The sequence below is a fragment of the Uloborus diversus genome, chromosome 8 (assembly GCF_026930045.1).
Source record: "Uloborus diversus isolate 005 chromosome 8, Udiv.v.3.1, whole genome shotgun sequence".
Taxonomy (NCBI): Eukaryota; Metazoa; Arthropoda; class Arachnida; order Araneae; family Uloboridae; genus Uloborus; species Uloborus diversus.
The window spans coordinates 25,892,991-25,912,661 of record NC_072738.1 but is presented as its reverse complement, the minus strand read 5'-3'; the positions used below and the strand labels follow the sequence as shown (position 1 = coordinate 25,912,661).

The 19,671-nt window shown below is 32.7% G+C and overlaps 1 protein-coding gene across 1 annotated transcript in view; it reads right to left on the bottom strand.

The window, feature by feature from the left end:
* Window positions 1–1,573: 1,573 nt before the first annotated feature.
* Window positions 1,574–19,671, bottom strand: part of LOC129227978 (uncharacterized) — a 30,108-nt gene continuing 12,010 nt past the window's right edge. The window contains exons 5-11 of the mRNA XM_054862603.1: window positions 18,700–18,753; window positions 16,670–16,811; window positions 13,287–13,402; window positions 11,163–11,358; window positions 4,649–4,886; window positions 3,287–3,611; window positions 1,574–2,246 (exon numbers count right to left, since the gene is read on the bottom strand). Of these exons, the coding sequence (XP_054718578.1) occupies window positions 2,223–2,246; window positions 3,287–3,611; window positions 4,649–4,886; window positions 11,163–11,358; window positions 13,287–13,402; window positions 16,670–16,811; window positions 18,700–18,753 (1,095 nt within the window). The 3' untranslated portion in view covers window positions 1,574–2,222. The remainder of the gene's footprint in view (window positions 2,247–3,286; window positions 3,612–4,648; window positions 4,887–11,162; window positions 11,359–13,286; window positions 13,403–16,669; window positions 16,812–18,699; window positions 18,754–19,671) is intronic.

Below are 19,671 nucleotides of genomic sequence, written 5' to 3'. Positions count from 1 at the left end.
TTACAATGTACTGCTTTATAGACTTGAAAAGAACAAATAGTGACAGTATGCAATAATGTGCTCTCTGTGTTACAAAAAAAAAGTTGGAAAATTATGAAATACATTAGTGAGCAGTTGTTTTATGTCGAACTCTATTTCTGAATACCGTAACTTTCCTAATGTTTTTCCTTTTATAATGAAGGGAAATGAAATGCAAAGAAATATGCAAAAATAATAATGAAGTGGTTACACAGATGTACTAGGATGTATTATAATATGTACAACGACCACACATCAACTGGGTTAAAGCAAGGATATGCTTTAAAACTTTGAGCTTTTCACACCTCTATAATAAGGAGAATTTATAATATTTATAAAAAGTTGAAAATTTAACTTGAAACATTGCATTTTTTTTAACATTTCACTCACTCTTAATTTAGTTATAAATTATGCCCAGTGTTTAGTATTAAATCTTCTAATGTACAAAAATTAGGTTTTATGAGAGAACCCTACCTGCAGAACTACGTAATTCAATGGATGGAATTTTCAAATAATTATGATTATTATAAATACTTAATTCATTTCTAATCAAAAATAGTTTCATTCGATAATCATAATAAATGCAATTGCATAATATACATATATACCTCTTGATGTGTATATTTCTTCACAAAAATGTTGCTGTAAAGTCACACTGGTGAAAATTTATAAAATTGCAGAAAAATCACTAAATGTACTTCACCCGGGATTTACAGGAAGTAAGATTCATATAACACTTAAGATTAAAAAAATGACTAGAAACAAGAATAATTTTTTTTTTCATACAACACATAGCTAGTGCACCTTTAAATGATTCAAAATACATACCTGCCAACATTTCAAATTTGGAATTCATGCAATAAAATATACAAAACTAAAAATTTTTTCCATTTAGAAGGAGCTTTCATTTCAAAAAAAAAATGTTGGTTAAAATGGAATGCTACAAAGAGTATAGGTAAAAGCATAAAAATAATCTCCAAAATGTATGCAAAAAAAAACATATGCACATATTAGACATTAAATATATATGTATATATATATATATATATATATAGAGAGAGAGAGAGAGGTAAAATCTTGATAGTTTCAAAATTAAACAATGCAATATAGTTAAAACATTTGTTTCTTAAAAATTTAACTATGATTTTTAAAAATTAAAATATTTTATCACATGTTCAAACCACACAAGTTGACAGGTACGAATATATTGACACTATATTAAAAGAAACAATGAGTGATTCAAATTTTTTTTCTTTGAAAACAACGAAGAGGATATTGTGGTTTGAATTTTCAAGGTTGCTAAGCATATCGCAAAAAAATTTATATTTTCCGCACCATTACATATCTGTCAGAGGGTCCAAAAGTGATATTTTAAATACAGAGCTTTATTAAGCATTAAGTTACAAGTTACTGACCTTAAGAATACAAAAATTATTTAAGATGGATTGAAAAATCACTTACTAAATCAAAGTACTCAGGCAAAAAAAAAAACTTTTAAAATAGAAATAAAAACTCCCTCAAAAAACTCCTAAAAAACTATAAAATCACCTTTTTTTAAAAATAATTTTGCATTTCCGTAATCAACTGTAAAGAATAATCAAGAGCCAGCAATGATATCGGTGAAGTCACTCTAATTTTATGCATTAAATCAAAGGGTAAGAACTGAAAGTTTTTTAGTAATTATGAAAAATTACTTGATTGTTTATTTTAGCCGATAAGCTGTTAAAAGTAATTATTTTAATGACTGCATAAAAAAATGTTTTTAAAAGCTCTTAAAATTTTGACTTACTCTTTATTTTCTCTCTAATGTTTCTTTAACACTTCTTAGCTTTTTTATTTATTGCTAAGCAACCCTGTTTCGCGCAATACTGCCAATTCACAGCAGCATTGTATTTAACAATGTGATGACATAAGAATAGAGGAGCATAAAAACTGATAATTTTTTTAAGATGACTGCTAATTCATTTTCGACATTATTATTTAAGTGTCAACATTGATTACGAAAGCCAACGAGTTTAGGTGGATATACTTCTCCCAGACTTTTTCTTCACAGCATATTTGATGAGAAGTACGCCATTCAAAGTGGGCCATCAAAGGGGAGATGTGCAATGGATAACATCTAAATTTCAAAAGTTAAATAGCTGCCTTAAGCAGGTGAACACAGTTAGGTTTTCAACTCTGCATATCTGAATTCACCATTGAAATCACAGTGATGTCATTGGTACTCCCTAGAAAAACAAGACAATATAATTTTTGGATGAACTATTAGTTTTTCACATGCAATTGTTGGCGCAGGCCCGAGCTTGAAGAGAGCCCGAGATTTTTAAAATGAGGGGTAAAATATATGCAAGGACGTAGGAGTTAACTATATGGAGGCGGCCGGTAAAATTTATTTATGACGGCCTCAAAATTTCTTTGCACTCCTCTGCACATGAGCCTTTTATTTCAACTGTTTTTCAAGAGCAAATAATTTGCACACACACACACATTTATATACACACTAGTAGAACCTAGTTACTGCAGAACTGCTAACAGTGGATTTTTTTTCTTTACCAAATGTAACTTTAACTACAGTACGGAACTGTTAGACATTCCAATTTGTAATCATGTTGATTACCATTGTAGAATATTTACAATTGAAGTGAATTTAAATAAAAATATTTACCAAAGAACAGTAATCATGACCTATTAATACTCAGACTTAAAGACTGCTAGTAAAGCTTTAAATCAAGAGATAGATATTGTACATTGAAAAAATAAATTAAGGTTGGATACATAAGAATAAAGATACGATTTTTAAATTTCAGTTTTCGAAAAAGTCAAGCAAGCAGTTGTTCTTGCCTGACCTCCCCTCTTCCTATACTACTAGCAAGTAATGTATAAATTAAAAAATAAATAAAACAAAACTTGATATGTTATCCAAACTTAGTGATTGACAAAAAAAAAAAAAAAAAACCTTAGTAGAGGACTTCTGACAGTCTAGAATGTTTAATTTTTACTCATTAAAGAATGGATAGTGTAATATAACTTATTTTAAGTAGGTAACCTAAAAATGCATCCTCCCTTCTTAAACAATTGCAGATTGGCCCTGAAAAGATACAAAGTGATACAGAAAAACCTACACTGGTTTTCACCATAAAGTGATCAAAACCAGAAACTAAATAAGATGTAGCATTTGATTGCAAAATGCTGAGAGTTACAGGTCAAGTGTGACTTACCAATTATCGACTAAATATAAGTAATGTTTTTTAATAAAAATTAATTTTACCTTATCTAACTTGCTTGGATTAAACTCCACATGCCTTATCCTCTCAATTTCCGACTTTTCATCCAAGACATTGATCTTTACGTCTTGTAAGTTAATTGCCTCCGCAGGACAAGCATCGGGGAAGAGAAACACTGTGCCCACAAGTCTGGAATTTCTCACTTGAGGAACCTTTCCCAATTCATCCACGACATTGGGACTAGTTGCATCGACACTGGGGTTGTGAGCAGAACCTCCTGATCCATAGCCACTCTCAGGACTACTTTCAGGACACTTCAGGCTGTCCCTAATAGCAGCAAGTGGCACTGATTGTTTTTCTTCTTCAGACCTGAATGAGAAATTAGCATTATAAAGGGAAACATGACAAGCAACACATGGAAGAATGAGAAAAAAAGAGTTTCAGTTTTAAAAAGGGATGATATGTTGAAGATGGGCACTTTCAACTTGCACTATCTTTTTGGCACTACTTTGTAAGAACTATTGGAAAACGTTATTGCACTTTTTTTTATTTCCATCCCTATTCTAATAAAATCATAGCAGACCTGATGCATGTGCAAATTTGCAAGAAATTTCAGCAAAGGAAAGCAAACAGAACATGTTACCTATTGATGAGAAATATTGAAATTTCTTATTACTTTATTTCTTAAAAAATCACAGCTCTTCAGTGTGTTTTCTGTTTTTGAAAACTTTTTGCAGAAAATTATTATTTTTTTATTAATTTTTAAAAGTATTAAGAGTTGTATACAATCCTTTTACGTACTTAAAAACTAAATTTGGGTCACACAATGGGGACACTAAATTTGGGACAATTTGAAGAAAAAAAAGTCTTGAGGATTTTTTAAACTTTTAACCTTGTCCGAACCCCACTTACCAAAAATTCTTGTTACTTTCTCTCAAATTTATTTTTGAAAATTATAATTGAAGAGATCTGCAAAGCTTTAAATACACTAAAAACAAAAATGTTCTTTTTCAGCATGTTTAATTTTGTAGGCCTTGAAGAAACTAACGCAATAAATACCTTTGTGCTGAAAATTAAAATAATAATCTTTTCTCGGATGACTTTTCATCCAGAAGCTCACAATTCTTTGCATTGAAAAAGGTGTTCCTTATAACACTGAAACACGTGTCTGCAGTAATTTACAATTTTTGTGGTTCCAAATGTTGGTTAATTGATTATTTTAATAAAATAGTAGTTCAAAGATCATTTTTACAGCTAATAAAAATATTTTTTAAAGGAATAAATGTTACTCAGAACAATTATGTGTTTTTTTAATCTCTTTCCGTTTTTTTTTTTTTTAACTTTATTTTCTTTGAATTATCAAATATTTAACTTTCAAGAAATAATTTTCACAAGGGAAACTTTACTTAGTGAGCAGTCGGGATTTGCTCCAATTTATGGAGCCAGAGGCCGAACCGTAACCACTCTCGATACTTCCATCTGGACGTCGGCGTAGTTTAGCATTCTGTCTAATCCTCGTAGGGCTTGCTACTCTTGGTGGGGGTAGATCACTGGGAGAACGAATGTGGGAAGCTAATAGCAGGGCTTCATCAACAATAATAGTTGCTGCATTTTCGGCAAATATAGTAACTTTGTCTTTCAGTTCTGAAAATAAATTGAATTGAAACATTTAGTGAAAAATGAATCGTACTCACATTATTAAATAATATATTGACATGCGTATAAATCAATCCCCTACTTTTTCAGACAAAATTCAGGATTGTTTTGCCAAGTTTTTGTAAACAAATCTCTTTTGGAAAGAAAGACAAAAATGCAATTAACATGCTAAAGATCAGAAAGGAATAATTTTCATTCGCGAGTATTACTTTTACACAATTTTGATTTTTGTAAGGGATTTTTGCAAATATGAATTTTGTTAACAGTTGCTTTTAGTATGACCTTATATCAATAAAGGTTTTGTGTTATAGAAATCTCTTGCCCTTCTTGAATTATTTTTTTTTTTTAACAGCTATAATTTTCTTGCAACTAATAGATACTTTACAAAGCCATAAACTTTGCATTTCTCACTTTTTTTTTGTGAGTTTTTTTACTGTAAATTAAAAAAAATATATTTAATGGTTAAGCAAAAAAATTCTTTTAGGATGCGTCGACATGTTTCGTTTGTGTGTTCAAAAAAAGCAGTAGGATTAAAATCTAAAAAAAAAAAAAAAAAATATCAGGAATATTTGCTGTGTATGTGAGTTGACTTTGTCAACTTAAGAGTTCCACTTTTTGTTCTTAACCCCTCGACTTATATGCAAGTACGTACTGTGTGTTCATTAGTAACATGAAATATTGACTAAATAGCAGCAGAATGAAGTGAATCTTTCAACCTTGAACCTTGTTATTGTAAGAAAAAGCACATATGGTGATTGGTGATGATAGGATCGGATGATGGCAGGCCGAGGATTGCTGATGGCCTTTGAAAAAAGTGAGAAAGGTGACAAATTTGAAAACAAAGGTGACAAAAAAGTAACTAAAAGGTGACCAAAAGCAATTTGTTAAGAACTCGAAAAACAAAAGGATTATCCCTTTTTACTGACTTTTACCAAAATAGCCCTATATGCTTTTTGTAAAGATTTCTACAGTTTCACTTTCAATATATGTTTTAATTTTTTCCATTTTCTTAGTTTCTTCTTCACAATCCTTTCTTTTTTGCTCTTCTTTTTGCTTCTGTTTCAATTCCAAATCCTTTTTCCTTTTACATTCATCCATGTATGTTGTGTAATTTACATGTGCCTGTGTGCACATTTAATTATTTCTGGACCAACTGGTAAAGAAAGCAAATGAGGATATTCTTTTACAGCGTCTTTAACTATAAGTATGCTGTTTAAAAATCTTTCAGTCCTTGCTGACTTATTTTCACCAAAAAGGTGCTTTGAAATAGAAAATAGTCTTTCAATGTCAGCATTACCATGTGATAATGCAAGTGAAGCTTTTATCACCTTAGAAACATTAGATCAGTGGAAGTTGAGTCTTTTTTTGAAATGTGCTGCTGCCAGTTGATATCAATGGTTTTGTTTTCGGATGCTCCATCATCTTTTTCCAGCTGCAAAAGTTTCCATTCATCTTGCAACCTATCGAGTGGAACATTAAAAGGCATGATTTTGGCAACCTTTATCAAATTCTTACAGCTTCTAGATTTACTTCTCTCTTTCGAATTCAAAAATTTAAAACTTTTCAGTAACCCGTTTGATACACAACTTTGTTTCTATTACATACTTGCATGCAGTCACACAATGCTTTTTATCAGCTCTTAAAAACGTAACCTTTTCATTTTCTTTCAGTTTTGACAGTTCATCTGTCACCTCTTCACTAACAATGAGACCTTAAAGAGGTAGTCTGTTACCAACTGAAAACAGTTCATCCGGTCTACGTTTGAAAAATCAACTTTCTTTATGACAGAGGCTTTTATAACCCGAACCATAAAAGTCTGAACAATGGTCTCTATTTCTTGGTACATGTATCATAGGCGTTAGGCATTGAAAGCGTTTTGTGAACTGCATAAACAAATCAGCAGATGAAAAGATAAAATGCAGCTCAGCTTTTATAGAAGGTCTTTTTAAAACATTTGCAACAGCTTTATATGACCTGCGTTGCATAGCTGAATTCTTTTTTAAAGGCACATGTTTAAAAAAATAATACTGAAGAGCATCCCACTGTTCCAGTAGTCTGTTTGCTGCAGGTTCAAGGGTAAGCCAATGGGTAGTTGTGTGTTTCAGGAACTTGCGATGAGGTGTATTTAGTTGAGCTTGCACTTCTTTGAAGTCCTCCTAACGGGAAGGCCAACCATCAAAATAGCTATAAGTACTAAGAAGAAGTTCAGATGCTTCTTCACCTAAATACTGCAATGCTTTGACATATGCATTATGCATTGTATGAATACTGCAAGTACCAATATTTATTAGGCTTTTTTCTCGTGTCTCAAGGATAATAGTGTCAAACAACCGAAAAACCTTTTTATTAACATAAGGACCATCCAAAGGAAAGCATGAGACATTTATTCATGGATAATTACCCTTGGTAAGTGCTTCACATAGCTTCTCAATCGAAATTTCACCAACTGCCTTGCCCAAGAAGAAAGTTTTGAGATGCCTTGTTGTGATGCAACATTGGCTTTCAGACCAATATTTTATTGTTTGTTGCAGTTCTTTTTTTGTCTTTGACATTGGTAGTTTCATCAAAGCTCAAAGTATAATAGGATAAACATGCTTCCTTTAACATACATTCCCGAAAATAAGGAGCAAGTCCATCTGTAGAAGGGATAGAAAGTCTGGTTCTGCTCATAGGGTGCAATTGCAAGCAATGCAAAAAATTCCCCGATTTCCCGGTAGCATAGCTATTTTTCTTAAACAACAACAAGGTGGGGGGGGGCATATTTAAGGCTATTTTTTTAATTAATTTCACTGTTAAAGCTATCATTCAGATACTTTTCAAAGAATTAATTATTTAAAAAAAATCCTAAGAGGCATTTCAAGAAAGGTGAGAAAGGTGACAAAAGTTGCAAAAGGTGACTAAAAGTAACCAAATTTTCAAAAGGTGACTAAAGGTGAGAAAGGTGACTGACTCCTCGGCCTGTCTGATGGTAGTTGCCCGATTCAAGAAATGTGTAGAAAAAGAAGAAAGACCCATTAAAACCATTTTTTTGGCCATTCTTTCCCATAAAAATTACAGCGTTTTAGGTCCATCTTTTTTGTAGTGGAAAAATAATTTTTCAAACTAGTTGCTACTTTGAAAAATTATTTCTTAAATCTTTCAAAGATCTGATTTGTCTTTCCAATCTTAACAAATTTTTCATACTCCCCACTTTAAATAGGATAATTCTAACCAGTGATGTTCCCCTCAATTTCCATTACGCACAATTTGTGTATGTGATCGTATACATTGTATGTCATAATATGAAAATTTATGAAGCTTGAGGGAAAACGCTATATGTCTAAAAAATAACTGAGAGTATAAGGCGTATATGGAGTATACCCTATGGCAACACCACTGATTCTAACTTTAAACTTCACACACTTGTCCTACAGCTTCCGCCAACTTCAAATCTGTTAGTGGAATTTCAAAAGAATCATCAGATTCCTAGTCTAAATTCTTCTGAACATGAAAAGCTTCCATAAAGTTCAACTCCTCAATAAGAGAAGTAAGGCAAATAATTTTTCAAAACCTTAATGCTACCTTATATTGTACAATCTATTATCCTGTAGTTTGGATGTTAAAAATCAATCTATTATTTTTGTTAGCAAAGCATTTATCACCTTAAGTAAAGACATATAAAAAAATTTTGTTCGATAAGGATTACAGCTAATGAGTGAGATATCACAAGTAACAGTAGAATTTGTGTGACGCACAGGGGCAGATACAGGCTAACATTTTAAGGGGTGGGGGTCATGCTAAGGAATGGCCTTCTCCTCCCCTACGAATGGACCCATGAACTATAAGGTGTACCTTTCGGGGTGCAAAAAAATTTTGAATCTGCTTAGGTGTCGATAAAAAATACCACATTGGTCAGGAATAATGCACATAATAGGGCAAAAACGTTACTAATTAATGTTTATAAGCAATGAAGAGAAGTAGTATTTGATTTCAAACAGGGGTGCCCACCTAGATGGGGGGGGGGGGTCATGTCCCAGACTGCACCATTGAAATTTTGAGGGGTATTTTCTTCATTTTTTGGGGGTTCTCATATTTTTTGGGGGGGTCTAAAATATTTAGAGGGGTGCACCCTTGCTCTTACAGGGGCACCAGTTTCAAATGTTTACTTTAAAAAAAATTAGCAAAACAAAAAGATTACTGCAATGGTTTACATTTTATTCAAATTGATTTAAACCCAATGTAGATATATACTGCCGTGTGCAGGTAAACGGCAGTATCTGCAGAAATGAGTTTTCGAGATATTTGAAGAAACACGTTTTGGATTCAATACAGTCGACGCTCGATATAACGACCATCTCCGTCCCAGAGAAAAAGGTCTTTATAATGAGTGGTCGTTATAAGAAGTAGAAGTTAAAAAGCATATATATAATGCATCACGCATGTTACGTTGCTCTAATAAAGTTTGCATTTTTTCAAAGATTCCAGTTAAATTCCTAAAGTATTTTTTATCATTGACATTTTTTTAAAAATAATGGGTGAAAAATATTATGACAGATTTTAAAATAGAAAATATGGGAAAAAACTGATTACATAAAAAATCATTTACTTAAAAATCATTTATTTTCTGAACATAAAATCAGAAACACTTGTTTGCCTTTTTAACGCACATGATTTTTGCAAAACACAATTTTCTATTTCAGTTATAGATGATAAGTAGTGTGCCTTTGAAAGAACATTTAAAAGTCCCTTGAACATTCGAAACTTTTCACACTAGAAACTTTGGTCTCAATTCCTTCTTCATCTGATCATGATACATCAATTTATTTTTGTGCACAGTATCGAGAAATAGTTCATCTTCTGACAGATGCTCGACACATTCTAAATCAGAATCGATGTTAGCATAATAGTTTTAGTTTAACGCTTCATCCAGTTTCATTTCCTTAAAAACATTTTACAGCATTTCATCTTCTTCATCGAAATGTTCATCTTGGATTGCCTGACTTCAGCAAGTTGCTTTTGCATTTCAGCAGTAGATTCCAATTCCTTTTGCTTTTCAAAATCAACATGATGAAAGCAATTCTTGATGGTCTTTTCTGAGGCTTCATTCCATGCTGCTTCAGAGAGATGCAAAATTGTAAAGATCTTAAGAACCACGTGATCAAACACCAAACTAACATAAAATGTGTCAACCCCTTTTACTTCGGAATCCGGAAATTTCACTTTATTCCCCCTTTATTTTTTCTGTGCTGTTTTGAGTAGTAATCCCCCTCCACTCCCACCCCCTCTCAAAGTTGGATTGCACACTGAAAACTGCATGCAGCTGTCCGTAAACAATAATCAAGGTCATTTCAAACTACAAATTTGCTTTATTGGAAAAAACACTGGAAATAGTGTCCGCTGAACTCGGTTGTTGTATTGGATTAGAAGATACAGAAAGGTCGTTATACCGAAAGCAAATTAACATTAAGTTTATAGGGACAAAGTTCGGGAGATTTTACCACTGGTCGTTATAATAGAATGGTCTTTATAATGTGTGGTCGTTATAATGAGCGTCGACTGCACTAACAGTTGGGAAATGTTGGAATTTGACTTCTTTTCACCCCTTTTTTCAGCGGAAACCAAACAAACGAGCTTGTACAGTAAAAATAACGTACAATAGATGCAAAACAATGAAAATTTTGCAGTTACTGCCCATTACTTGCACGCGGCAGTATAATGGTGTCAACGGTTTATGGTCATTCCATACCCCCTGTATCCGCTCCTGTTGACTAAGCTAGGGCCGTGGTGGCCGGATCAGTAAGGCATCGGACTTTTGACCGAAGGCTCCTGGGTTCGATCCTAGCCAGTCAAAGATCAACCATCTTCATTAATGGTGACTTGAGGATATTAAATATGCTCATGGTCACAAAATACTCCAAGTGAAACGATACCTCTGGGGATGCTGGACCAGGGATTGCTAAGTTTCTGGTCTAGATCAAAAAGTCATAGCTATCTTCAGGGTCCTATCCAACTGGTTAAACCACAAATAGTGGTAGGTACGGGGGACATTGGTGTGAAAAGTGGTGACACAAATATGAAATTATGCTATAATTGAATCCAAGCCATGATACAGACATCACAAATAATAAGAATTCAGGTCAGGAATGTATTCATGCAATATAAGAATTGATGCTTACAGAAATTCAGCAATTCACTTGAATCATTACAGTTGTTTTCTTTCAGTTTCAAAAAAGATATGCACAGGTAATGGTTTTTTTTTTTTAAATTATAAAAATTTTAACTCACCTCTGACTTGGAAAGGGCTGTGGCAGTCGGTGTTCAAAGACTGAGAAGTAGGCAATCGGAATGTTTCAGAAGGAATAATAATTGAAGAAGGAAGCGGGAAAGGCAAAGAGGATGATTCTTTTGCTTTTCTGCGCTTCAGAAATAAAGGCTCCTTTTCAGTTTTTTTCAATTTTTCTTTCAAATATGCTACTTCGTGCTGGAAAGAAAAACAAACCTTCAGGTTTTACAGAAAACAATTTCAGGCTCTCTTGCTTAATTTACTGCACTTAAAACATGCATTTAATGATATCATTGACTAATTAAAAATAATCTCGATTAAGTGACCACCTCCTTTGACAACCGCTTTTCACAGGAACCAGGTGATCAGATTAGAGAGGTTTCACAGAATATAACATTTTTCAATACATGATTAAATTGATACAAGCACATTTAACCTTCTCTCCTACATATTCAGTAGGTGACTGATTTGCCCCATATTTCAAGTGTGGGCTTTAATAAAGTATTATTCCAAATAACACCAGAATATATAAATTTTACAGAAATTTATTTTAACGTCTATTTTTCTTTAAAATGGTTAAAAGCCTTTGTATACAAGAATAAGAAAAATCACACAGCGATTTTTTCTTTCCTTATTGATTACAAACTAGTGATTATGGTAATATAGTACCTTTAATCTAGTGTTTTTGGTATTGTAATTTTTTTTTTTTTTAGTTTTTGGGCTTTTACATTCAATAAACGCAAAAAATTACTCAAGAAATTCTTAATATGCTGTTAAGAAAAAACATTTATGTTCATTGAAACATCAAACTGTTACTCCTTCCAACACTTTCTGCAATAATGAAGAAGTGGATGTTGAGCAAACAGAATCAAAGCATTTAAGACAACAAACCTTGTGCAAACCTTGACAACAAACCTTGAAGTTGATCCTTGAAGTGGTCAAAAACACAGACGATAGCTTGTGTGACCACCTTCTCTTCGGTGTGAAAGCACCTTGTTGCTGTGCAACATCAAACTTTGCGCATGCGTCAGTTTCTCTACCAATAAATAGTGCCTCTATACATGCAGTTACATGACACCTTCTAACGTCTAATGTAAAATTAGACGCCAGAACAAATTCAAATGAGCGCCGGTCAAATGAAACTGACCGGGTTTCATTTGAATGAACCTCATATTAAGTTTATCTTAAAATGTGTAACATGTGTTTTTAATACTATGGCGGGATGAAAGTTGAGTAAATAGTTTTTGAAAGGCCTACCTAAAGTTCTTGTTGTACGAACGGCCTACCGAGCTAAAGTGGATAAAGTACATTTTGACTCAACCCACTTTAGCCCTGAACATAGTAGATTTTAGCAATGAAATGTTACGTTCATAAATGAAGCTTTCAGAGCTGAAGTAGCTAAAGTGGAAATGGACTGGATCCACTTTAGCTCTGAAATCCTCATATAATAATGGGATAAAAAAGAGGAGTTACTAAGACAGGGGTGATTGTGAGTTCATCAAAAAATACCTAAAAGTTTCAAAGCGAGAATGGGGAGGGGGGGAGGGAGTAATCATTGGTCCCTATTACTTAAGTGCACCTTTGCCATAGTATTAAATAGTTCTGAGTCGAAATATTGTGTGTACATTTGATTATATTTTTAATGGGTTACAAAGTTACTTTTGAGCTGGTGTTATACAAATTATCTTTACATTTGTCCATCTTAAGGAATAAGTGTCCATCTTAAGGCTCTTGCAGGTATATTTGATGAGTATTATATAATTTTAAAAAATGCGGAGGTAGGGAGATAGAAGCATAACAAAAAAAAACATAATTCCGGTATTTTCGGACATAAAAATACCGGAAATACGTCCGAAAATACCGGAAATTCGGCAAAATACCGGAACACAATCACCCCTGCTAAGAGTAGTACCTGTGTACTCATGCAAGACAAGCATATTAGTGCTCACTTCCTATCTAAAAATGCAAGTGCATTTCTGGAATAGCGTTAGTAAGTCTGCATTCAAAAAAATATATATATTCATTTTCTAAAAAAATATTTCATGCTAATAAAACAAAAATAAATCATTAAAAAAGGTGATTGAAATTAACTTTGAAGGAAGACAAAACCTTTGTTGCTGAATTACCTCTAAATCTTCTACTTTAAGAATAAGAAGATCAACTTTATGATCTGACTGCACTTTTTCTTTTTGATAAATGCTGATTATATTTGATAAATTTGCTTTGGCAGATGCAATAACACCTAAAAAATATATAAAATATTGCCTATTAATGTTGTTATTGTATGGTTGAGATGCACAAGCAAAAATTGAAAGCATTTTTTCTTTTTTTTTGAACAATTATATCTGCATTAACTTAAACACAAATAACAAACAATAGTACACAGTAAAACCCCTTCTAATGGACACCTCTCAAATGCGGACCCCCTCTTATGCGTACAATTTTTAATTCCTCGATTCCAAAGCAAATAATATTAATACCGTCTTGCGGACAAAAATTTTTGTTCCGTTAGTGTCCGCATTAAAGAGGTTTTACTGTACTATACTTAATGGTCAATATTAAAGTTTTTTTCTAGTAGTTGTTAAACTTAGTTGTTTCACTGAATGAAAGTTATTAAATATCTTCTGTAAGTGTAACTCTTATTGCCTTAGTTACTTTATTTACTGTTGGCCTAGAGCCATTATTTTTTTTCTTGGAGAAATTCCTAAAGTTTTAGAAAGATTAGAAAAGTTTCCAGAACTTACTTCCTTCTTTTTTCGAACTTAGAAAGTCATCCCGTTATTTTACTGGCGCTTGAATCGTTCCCCAGAGCAAACATTCCCTGCATGCGTAGCATGCGTTTGTTGACCCGCCACGATGATGTGACGTCATAGGAAAGATGTTGAGTAGATTCTTGCTGTATGCATGTGGGAAACAATTTTAAAGAATTTAGTTTTAAACTGTAAACTGTGTTGAGTTGTTTCCTCAATGTAATTTCTGCATGCTTTTTGATATACGTCACGCCATCGCGTAGGGAGATAGGGAATGCTATTTAAGTGTGAACTCTCAATCAATCATTCTCTTATTGTTTCACCTCTTGTTTTTACTATGTTGTGACTGCAGTCCGATGCTTTTCTGAGGTGCTGAGATTGTGCCTGGGAGCTGTGTGCTCCGGAGTTCCATGTAGTATAGTGGATTCTTTTTGAAAGATGTAGGAAGTTTTGTCGTTGAGCCCAGCTAGATATGCGGGCATGTTTCAGTTGTTGCCTTGAGATGAGATTTAAGTGAGGGATTTTCTCTCTAAAATTGAGAGTTTAAATCAAGTTGTTTTTTTTTTGCTGTGAAAAGGCCTAACAAACAGGACCATGGAAGGTCCACGCTCGAGAGCTGGATTGGATGTCCGTTTGATGGACGGATGGTTCCTGTTGTCCAGGAGGACAGGTTTCTTTTCTGAGTTCAGCATGGTGGCATGAAATGGTCACGGACAATATTGATATGGGATCCAAATTGGTGCTCACATGTTGTGCCAACTTTTAAGGAAGGAATAGCTTGTTTGGTATGAACTTTTTAACTCGTTCGTATGAACTATTCCGTTTATGGCATTGGACTCAAGGTTGTACTTATATTAATCTAGTGATATAAATTTTACTGGAACTTTAAACGATACTATTTTTAAGAAATGCTTCCTACTGATATTTTGGGGGGATTTTTTATTCAATTGTTGGGGAATGTGAATTTTATTTACACTTGTTATTATTTCCATGTTTTGACATATTTATTGTTTAATAAAATGTTTATTTAATTGTTAAATATGTGTCTGTATGTCCTTTCTTCCCGAGCAGATCATTCCACAAATTTTCTGTTGGGTTTGTTAGCTTAAAACCTGCTTTTAGTTCTTTGAACTTCGGGTTTTGATTGAGCTATCAGTTTGAATTGCCCAACATTTACCATTAATCTTATTGATATGTACAAAATGTTAAAGAACAATATTGGGGGGGGGGGGGGAGGGGGATAATGAGATTAATTTAAGTTTCAGCTAAAAATAAGAAACATGTTTACTATATTCTAGAACATTTATTTATATTACGCCAAAACAACAAAACAAGCTTCCCAGAGTTTTTTTTTTTTTTTTTTTACTGGTGTAAAAACAAAATTTGTAATTATTCTTTAGCTGGTTAGGAAATCGCTGAAGAAAAAAGAACCAGGCAAGATTTTTAAGTCTAGTTCCTGCTGAAAATAACAGAACAAATGAAAAGCTTTGTTTAAAAGCTGTAACTAATAATATTAAAGGCATCATTTCTTCTCAAAGAATCTCATTCATTTTAAAGTCTTTTTAGTAAGACTTGATTTGTGATTAGGGGCGCCCCAAACTAATATTTTGTAAAGAGTCATTTATAGAGTTTGTATCATTGTGAAGGGTTTGTTTTTATAGTTTGTACTTCACGCAAAATCTGTTTCTAAATGCTATTATGAAAGGTGTGGAAATGGACCCAATTTTCATCTAAGTGAACCCTTTAATAAAATTTTTTAAAAGATGTCGTCTCAAGAAAAAATATTTTCTTGTTAAAGAGAATAATTTAAGGAAAAACTTTCAGTTGACAGACAAAAACCCCTCTGCCTGCTTCTTTTAAAAACCGAATTCCCCCTCCCCCCCATCTGAACCAAATAATAAATAAATAGTATAAAATTAATTTGAATTTTGACATCTTGAATTCAAATTATGTTTTTTCGCAATTACGAGTGTGTGTGTGTGTGCATGTAGGCATGTGTGTTTGAGTCTGTGTGCAAGCATGAGTGTGTGGGTTTGTGTGTGTGTAGGTATGCGCAGTGGTGTTCCAATAGGGTATAGTTCTCCATGTACGCCATATAATCTCAAACATTTTTTACACAAATAGTTTATGCCCTCAAGCTTCAAAAATGTTAATATAATGACATATTACGTATATGATCGCATACACATATTGTGCGTAATAAATTACTGGGAGTATACCCTCAGAAAAATAGATGGGAACATCACTGGGTATGCATGTGCATATAGGATAGAGACGCAACCTGGAGACAGTTTTTGCTGGGGGGAGGGGGCGATGGTGGTGCTGCAGAGGAAGGCGGGGGGGGGGGGAATAAAATCATAGGAACGTCATTCAAAGGTCAAATGAGGCAGTGAGAAGCAAAGGGATGCAAGTGGACAATTTCAAGTTTTGAGTAAAACGCATTTAAAGATCAGATCCTAGGTAGGCTTTCATTGAAAAGTTTTTCTAAATTGTGCTGAATAACAACACTTACCAGGGCTCTTGCCCCTAGACAGAGGAGAGGTTCACTTACCAATTTGTACTGGTTATCTCCACTTTTTTAATTTTGTCACTTACATCCCTTTGCTTCTCACTGCTTCAAATGAAAACAATAAGCAATGTGATTGCACAAAAAGGAAGCACATACGTACAGAGTCATATCAATACTGAAAACACTTGAAAAGCTTGAAACCAGAAAAAATACTTTTACAAAATGATTAATTAAAAATCTAATGCTTTACTTTGAAGAATGCTGCTGATTCGCCATAACCTTAATAAAATTATCAAGACTGCAGACTTCTTCCCCACACTTAGTTTGGATGGGGCAATGAAAAACGTAACATCTAAGCCAAATGCTACAAGAACCACTATGGCATCAAAAACCTGAAGAAAAAAAAAGCATAAACCAACAAATAAATATTGATAGATGAAAGAAATTACAAATACTAATTTTAAATTAGTTAAACCACAGTTCTCATATCACAAACAATAGCTTGTTTTTAATAGTTAAATTAACCTGCAATAATTCTATTTCTTAGGTTTTGTTAGTTTATTTTCATGCAATTATAAATGTTAAATCCAAATTAGCTTCATCTTTCTTATCACCGAAATAATTTTACCAAAACACAACTTTCCAGATTATCAACAAAAAAAACGCAAATTTTTCTGGGCTTTACTTAGGTTCGTGCAGGTTGGATTTCTGGGTACGGCATGGTCGGCTCAGCCTTTCATCCTTTCAGTGGGTTGATAAAATGAGCTTGGGAACTAAACTCTGGGGGTTTCGGTTTTAGCTGACAAACCTAATCAGAATATCCTACCTTTTAAACCCAGAGCCTTTGGTCTCGTACATTGAGATTGACACAGTTGGCCTTGGCCCCCCCATACATTGTTGCACCACTGAGCGTAGTTTTACCTAGGTATGTGACAAATGTTTTACACCTCTAAAAATGAAATAGTTCAAGATCTTACTTTGAGAATATGTGTATGGAAAAAAACAAAATGGGCAAATAACTTTTGGTGAAAAAAAGCCGAAGAAGAATTTTGCATTCAAAACTCCAAGGTGTCAAAAAACAATGATCATGATAATAAAACGAAAGAAAGCATCAATTTAAGAGCATCATGGATAAAGTGCAAAATAGAATGAGTGTTTTAAAAAATTTTGGTACATTGAATAAAATTGTAAATATTTTACACATTTTGTTAATAAGAGCGATGAAGACAGGGAGTGGTTTGTGAAGGTATGAAATAGCTTGTAAAAATAAGCTAATTAAAAATGTAGAAAAAAGAAATGTAGGTTGTTTTTGTAAAAGAATTTAAGTGTCCAATTTTCTACATAGTCAAGAGCTCTAATATTTTCTTCAAAACATGCACTTGTTAGATAAAAAGATATTGGAGAAGTTGAGAAATTAATAAGAAATAAGATTTTTTTTCTTTCTCCCCGCTTTTTTTTCTTCTATTTCATCCCCCCCCCCCTCCAATTTTTCAAAGTTTGCGTATTGCAAAAAATCCTCTCAGGTAATAGGAAAAAATGTACACTCATTTCCGGCTTCAGTGCAAAAAAATTACATAGGGATTTCTTATCAAAATTTAAGACACATGACAACACAAAAATTTCTCAAGCTCTTTGTAACAAGATTGTTCATGACTAATTGACAAATATTTAAAAATTTAAGTGCTGTTTTTTAGTTTCTAGTTCCACTGTAGTGGTTACTTCAAAAACAATTGCAGTGAAGCACCGTTTATAGATTTCTCTTTTATACGTTTTTATCAATTTTATGTTTTTTAAATTGGTCCCTGCAGAGTCTAATACACATTAACATATACCTATTATACATTTTTTTTTTTCACTTATATGCCTTTTTTATACAGTCCCTTCGAAAACGTATAAATGATGTTTCACTGTACTACTTTCAGATTTCAAAGTTTAAGTAGCAGCTGAAAGAATTAGTTTTAATTATAAAATTTTTAAGTAATCTTAAAACATTTAATTATATAATGAAGTAATTCATGAGTATTTCAGCTTTTACTGTTGCTTTTACTTTTCTAATTTTATGTTTCAGCTCACAAGCTTTTGAAGCCTAAAATCCTAAAACCTGCACAAAAACTTTTCCCAAGTTGTTCACATTTTTGACCTTTCACTGTTCTTATAATACTTTGTAATACATTTAAAATAAAGACTTTTTTAAAGCATTGCACAAACAAATTTGCACAGCTCTATAAATGAAAAGTATTGTTAAAAAATGATCAAAATTTAAAAAGAAATGCAACTCACCTCAACACCTTGAACAATGAACCTTGTTTTGCCAGTTACAATTCTTAATATCACCTAAAATAAACGTGAAAGAAGAAATAAATAAATTCATTTTTAGCCCAGTTCTTAAGCATAATAATTATGTTTACTAAAATAACAAAAATTTAACGATAAGACATTAAAATAATTTAAAGTGAAAATATTGTTGAAAATATTCTCTTAATGTTGAAGAATGTTTTGTAGCAATTAGACATTCCCTGTAACGCTTTCACCCCAACAGAAAATATTATGAAAAAAAAGATAGATTAGCTCAGAATTTAAAAAACTTCTTTAATAAACAAAACAAGAAAAAAGTGATAGATAGGGGTACATTTACTTTCTTTTGCTAACAGTTAGTTAAGCAAATCATTCAAAAGCAAACTTGAGAAGTCATATTTAAAACTCAGAAAAAATGATTAATAAATAAACATACATACATAAAGAGAAAAAAATCATAAAGCATACCATCTCTTTCCAGGATAGAAATATCACTGTCATGTTAAATCACGGGGGGGGGGGGGGGGGGATCACATCGGGGTTGGCAGGTTTTTCACACGCAACAGTTTTTATTAGTTTAAACTACGGTTTAACTAATAAAAACTTTCAGTTGACAGTTAAACCATGGTTTAAACTGTCATGTCAAAAACCTCCTTCTCTGTGAAATTTAATTTAATACCAAAATTATTATTACTATTATTATGATGTTTATTCTGAGAAGAAAATATTACATTAAATGATATGTTAGAACTTAAAAATTGAAATAAAGGAATATATTCAACCTGCTTCTATCCGTTTGCTGCTAGCAAATAGCACGCATTTGAAGTTAAAATCAGATACCTTCAACATTGTCATTTAATAGATTAATGTAACATTAAGATCATAAGGATTAAAGCAAATGAAACCTCATAACTGAAAAGAAAATAACTAAGAATAACCCAGAGAAAGTCCTCCTAT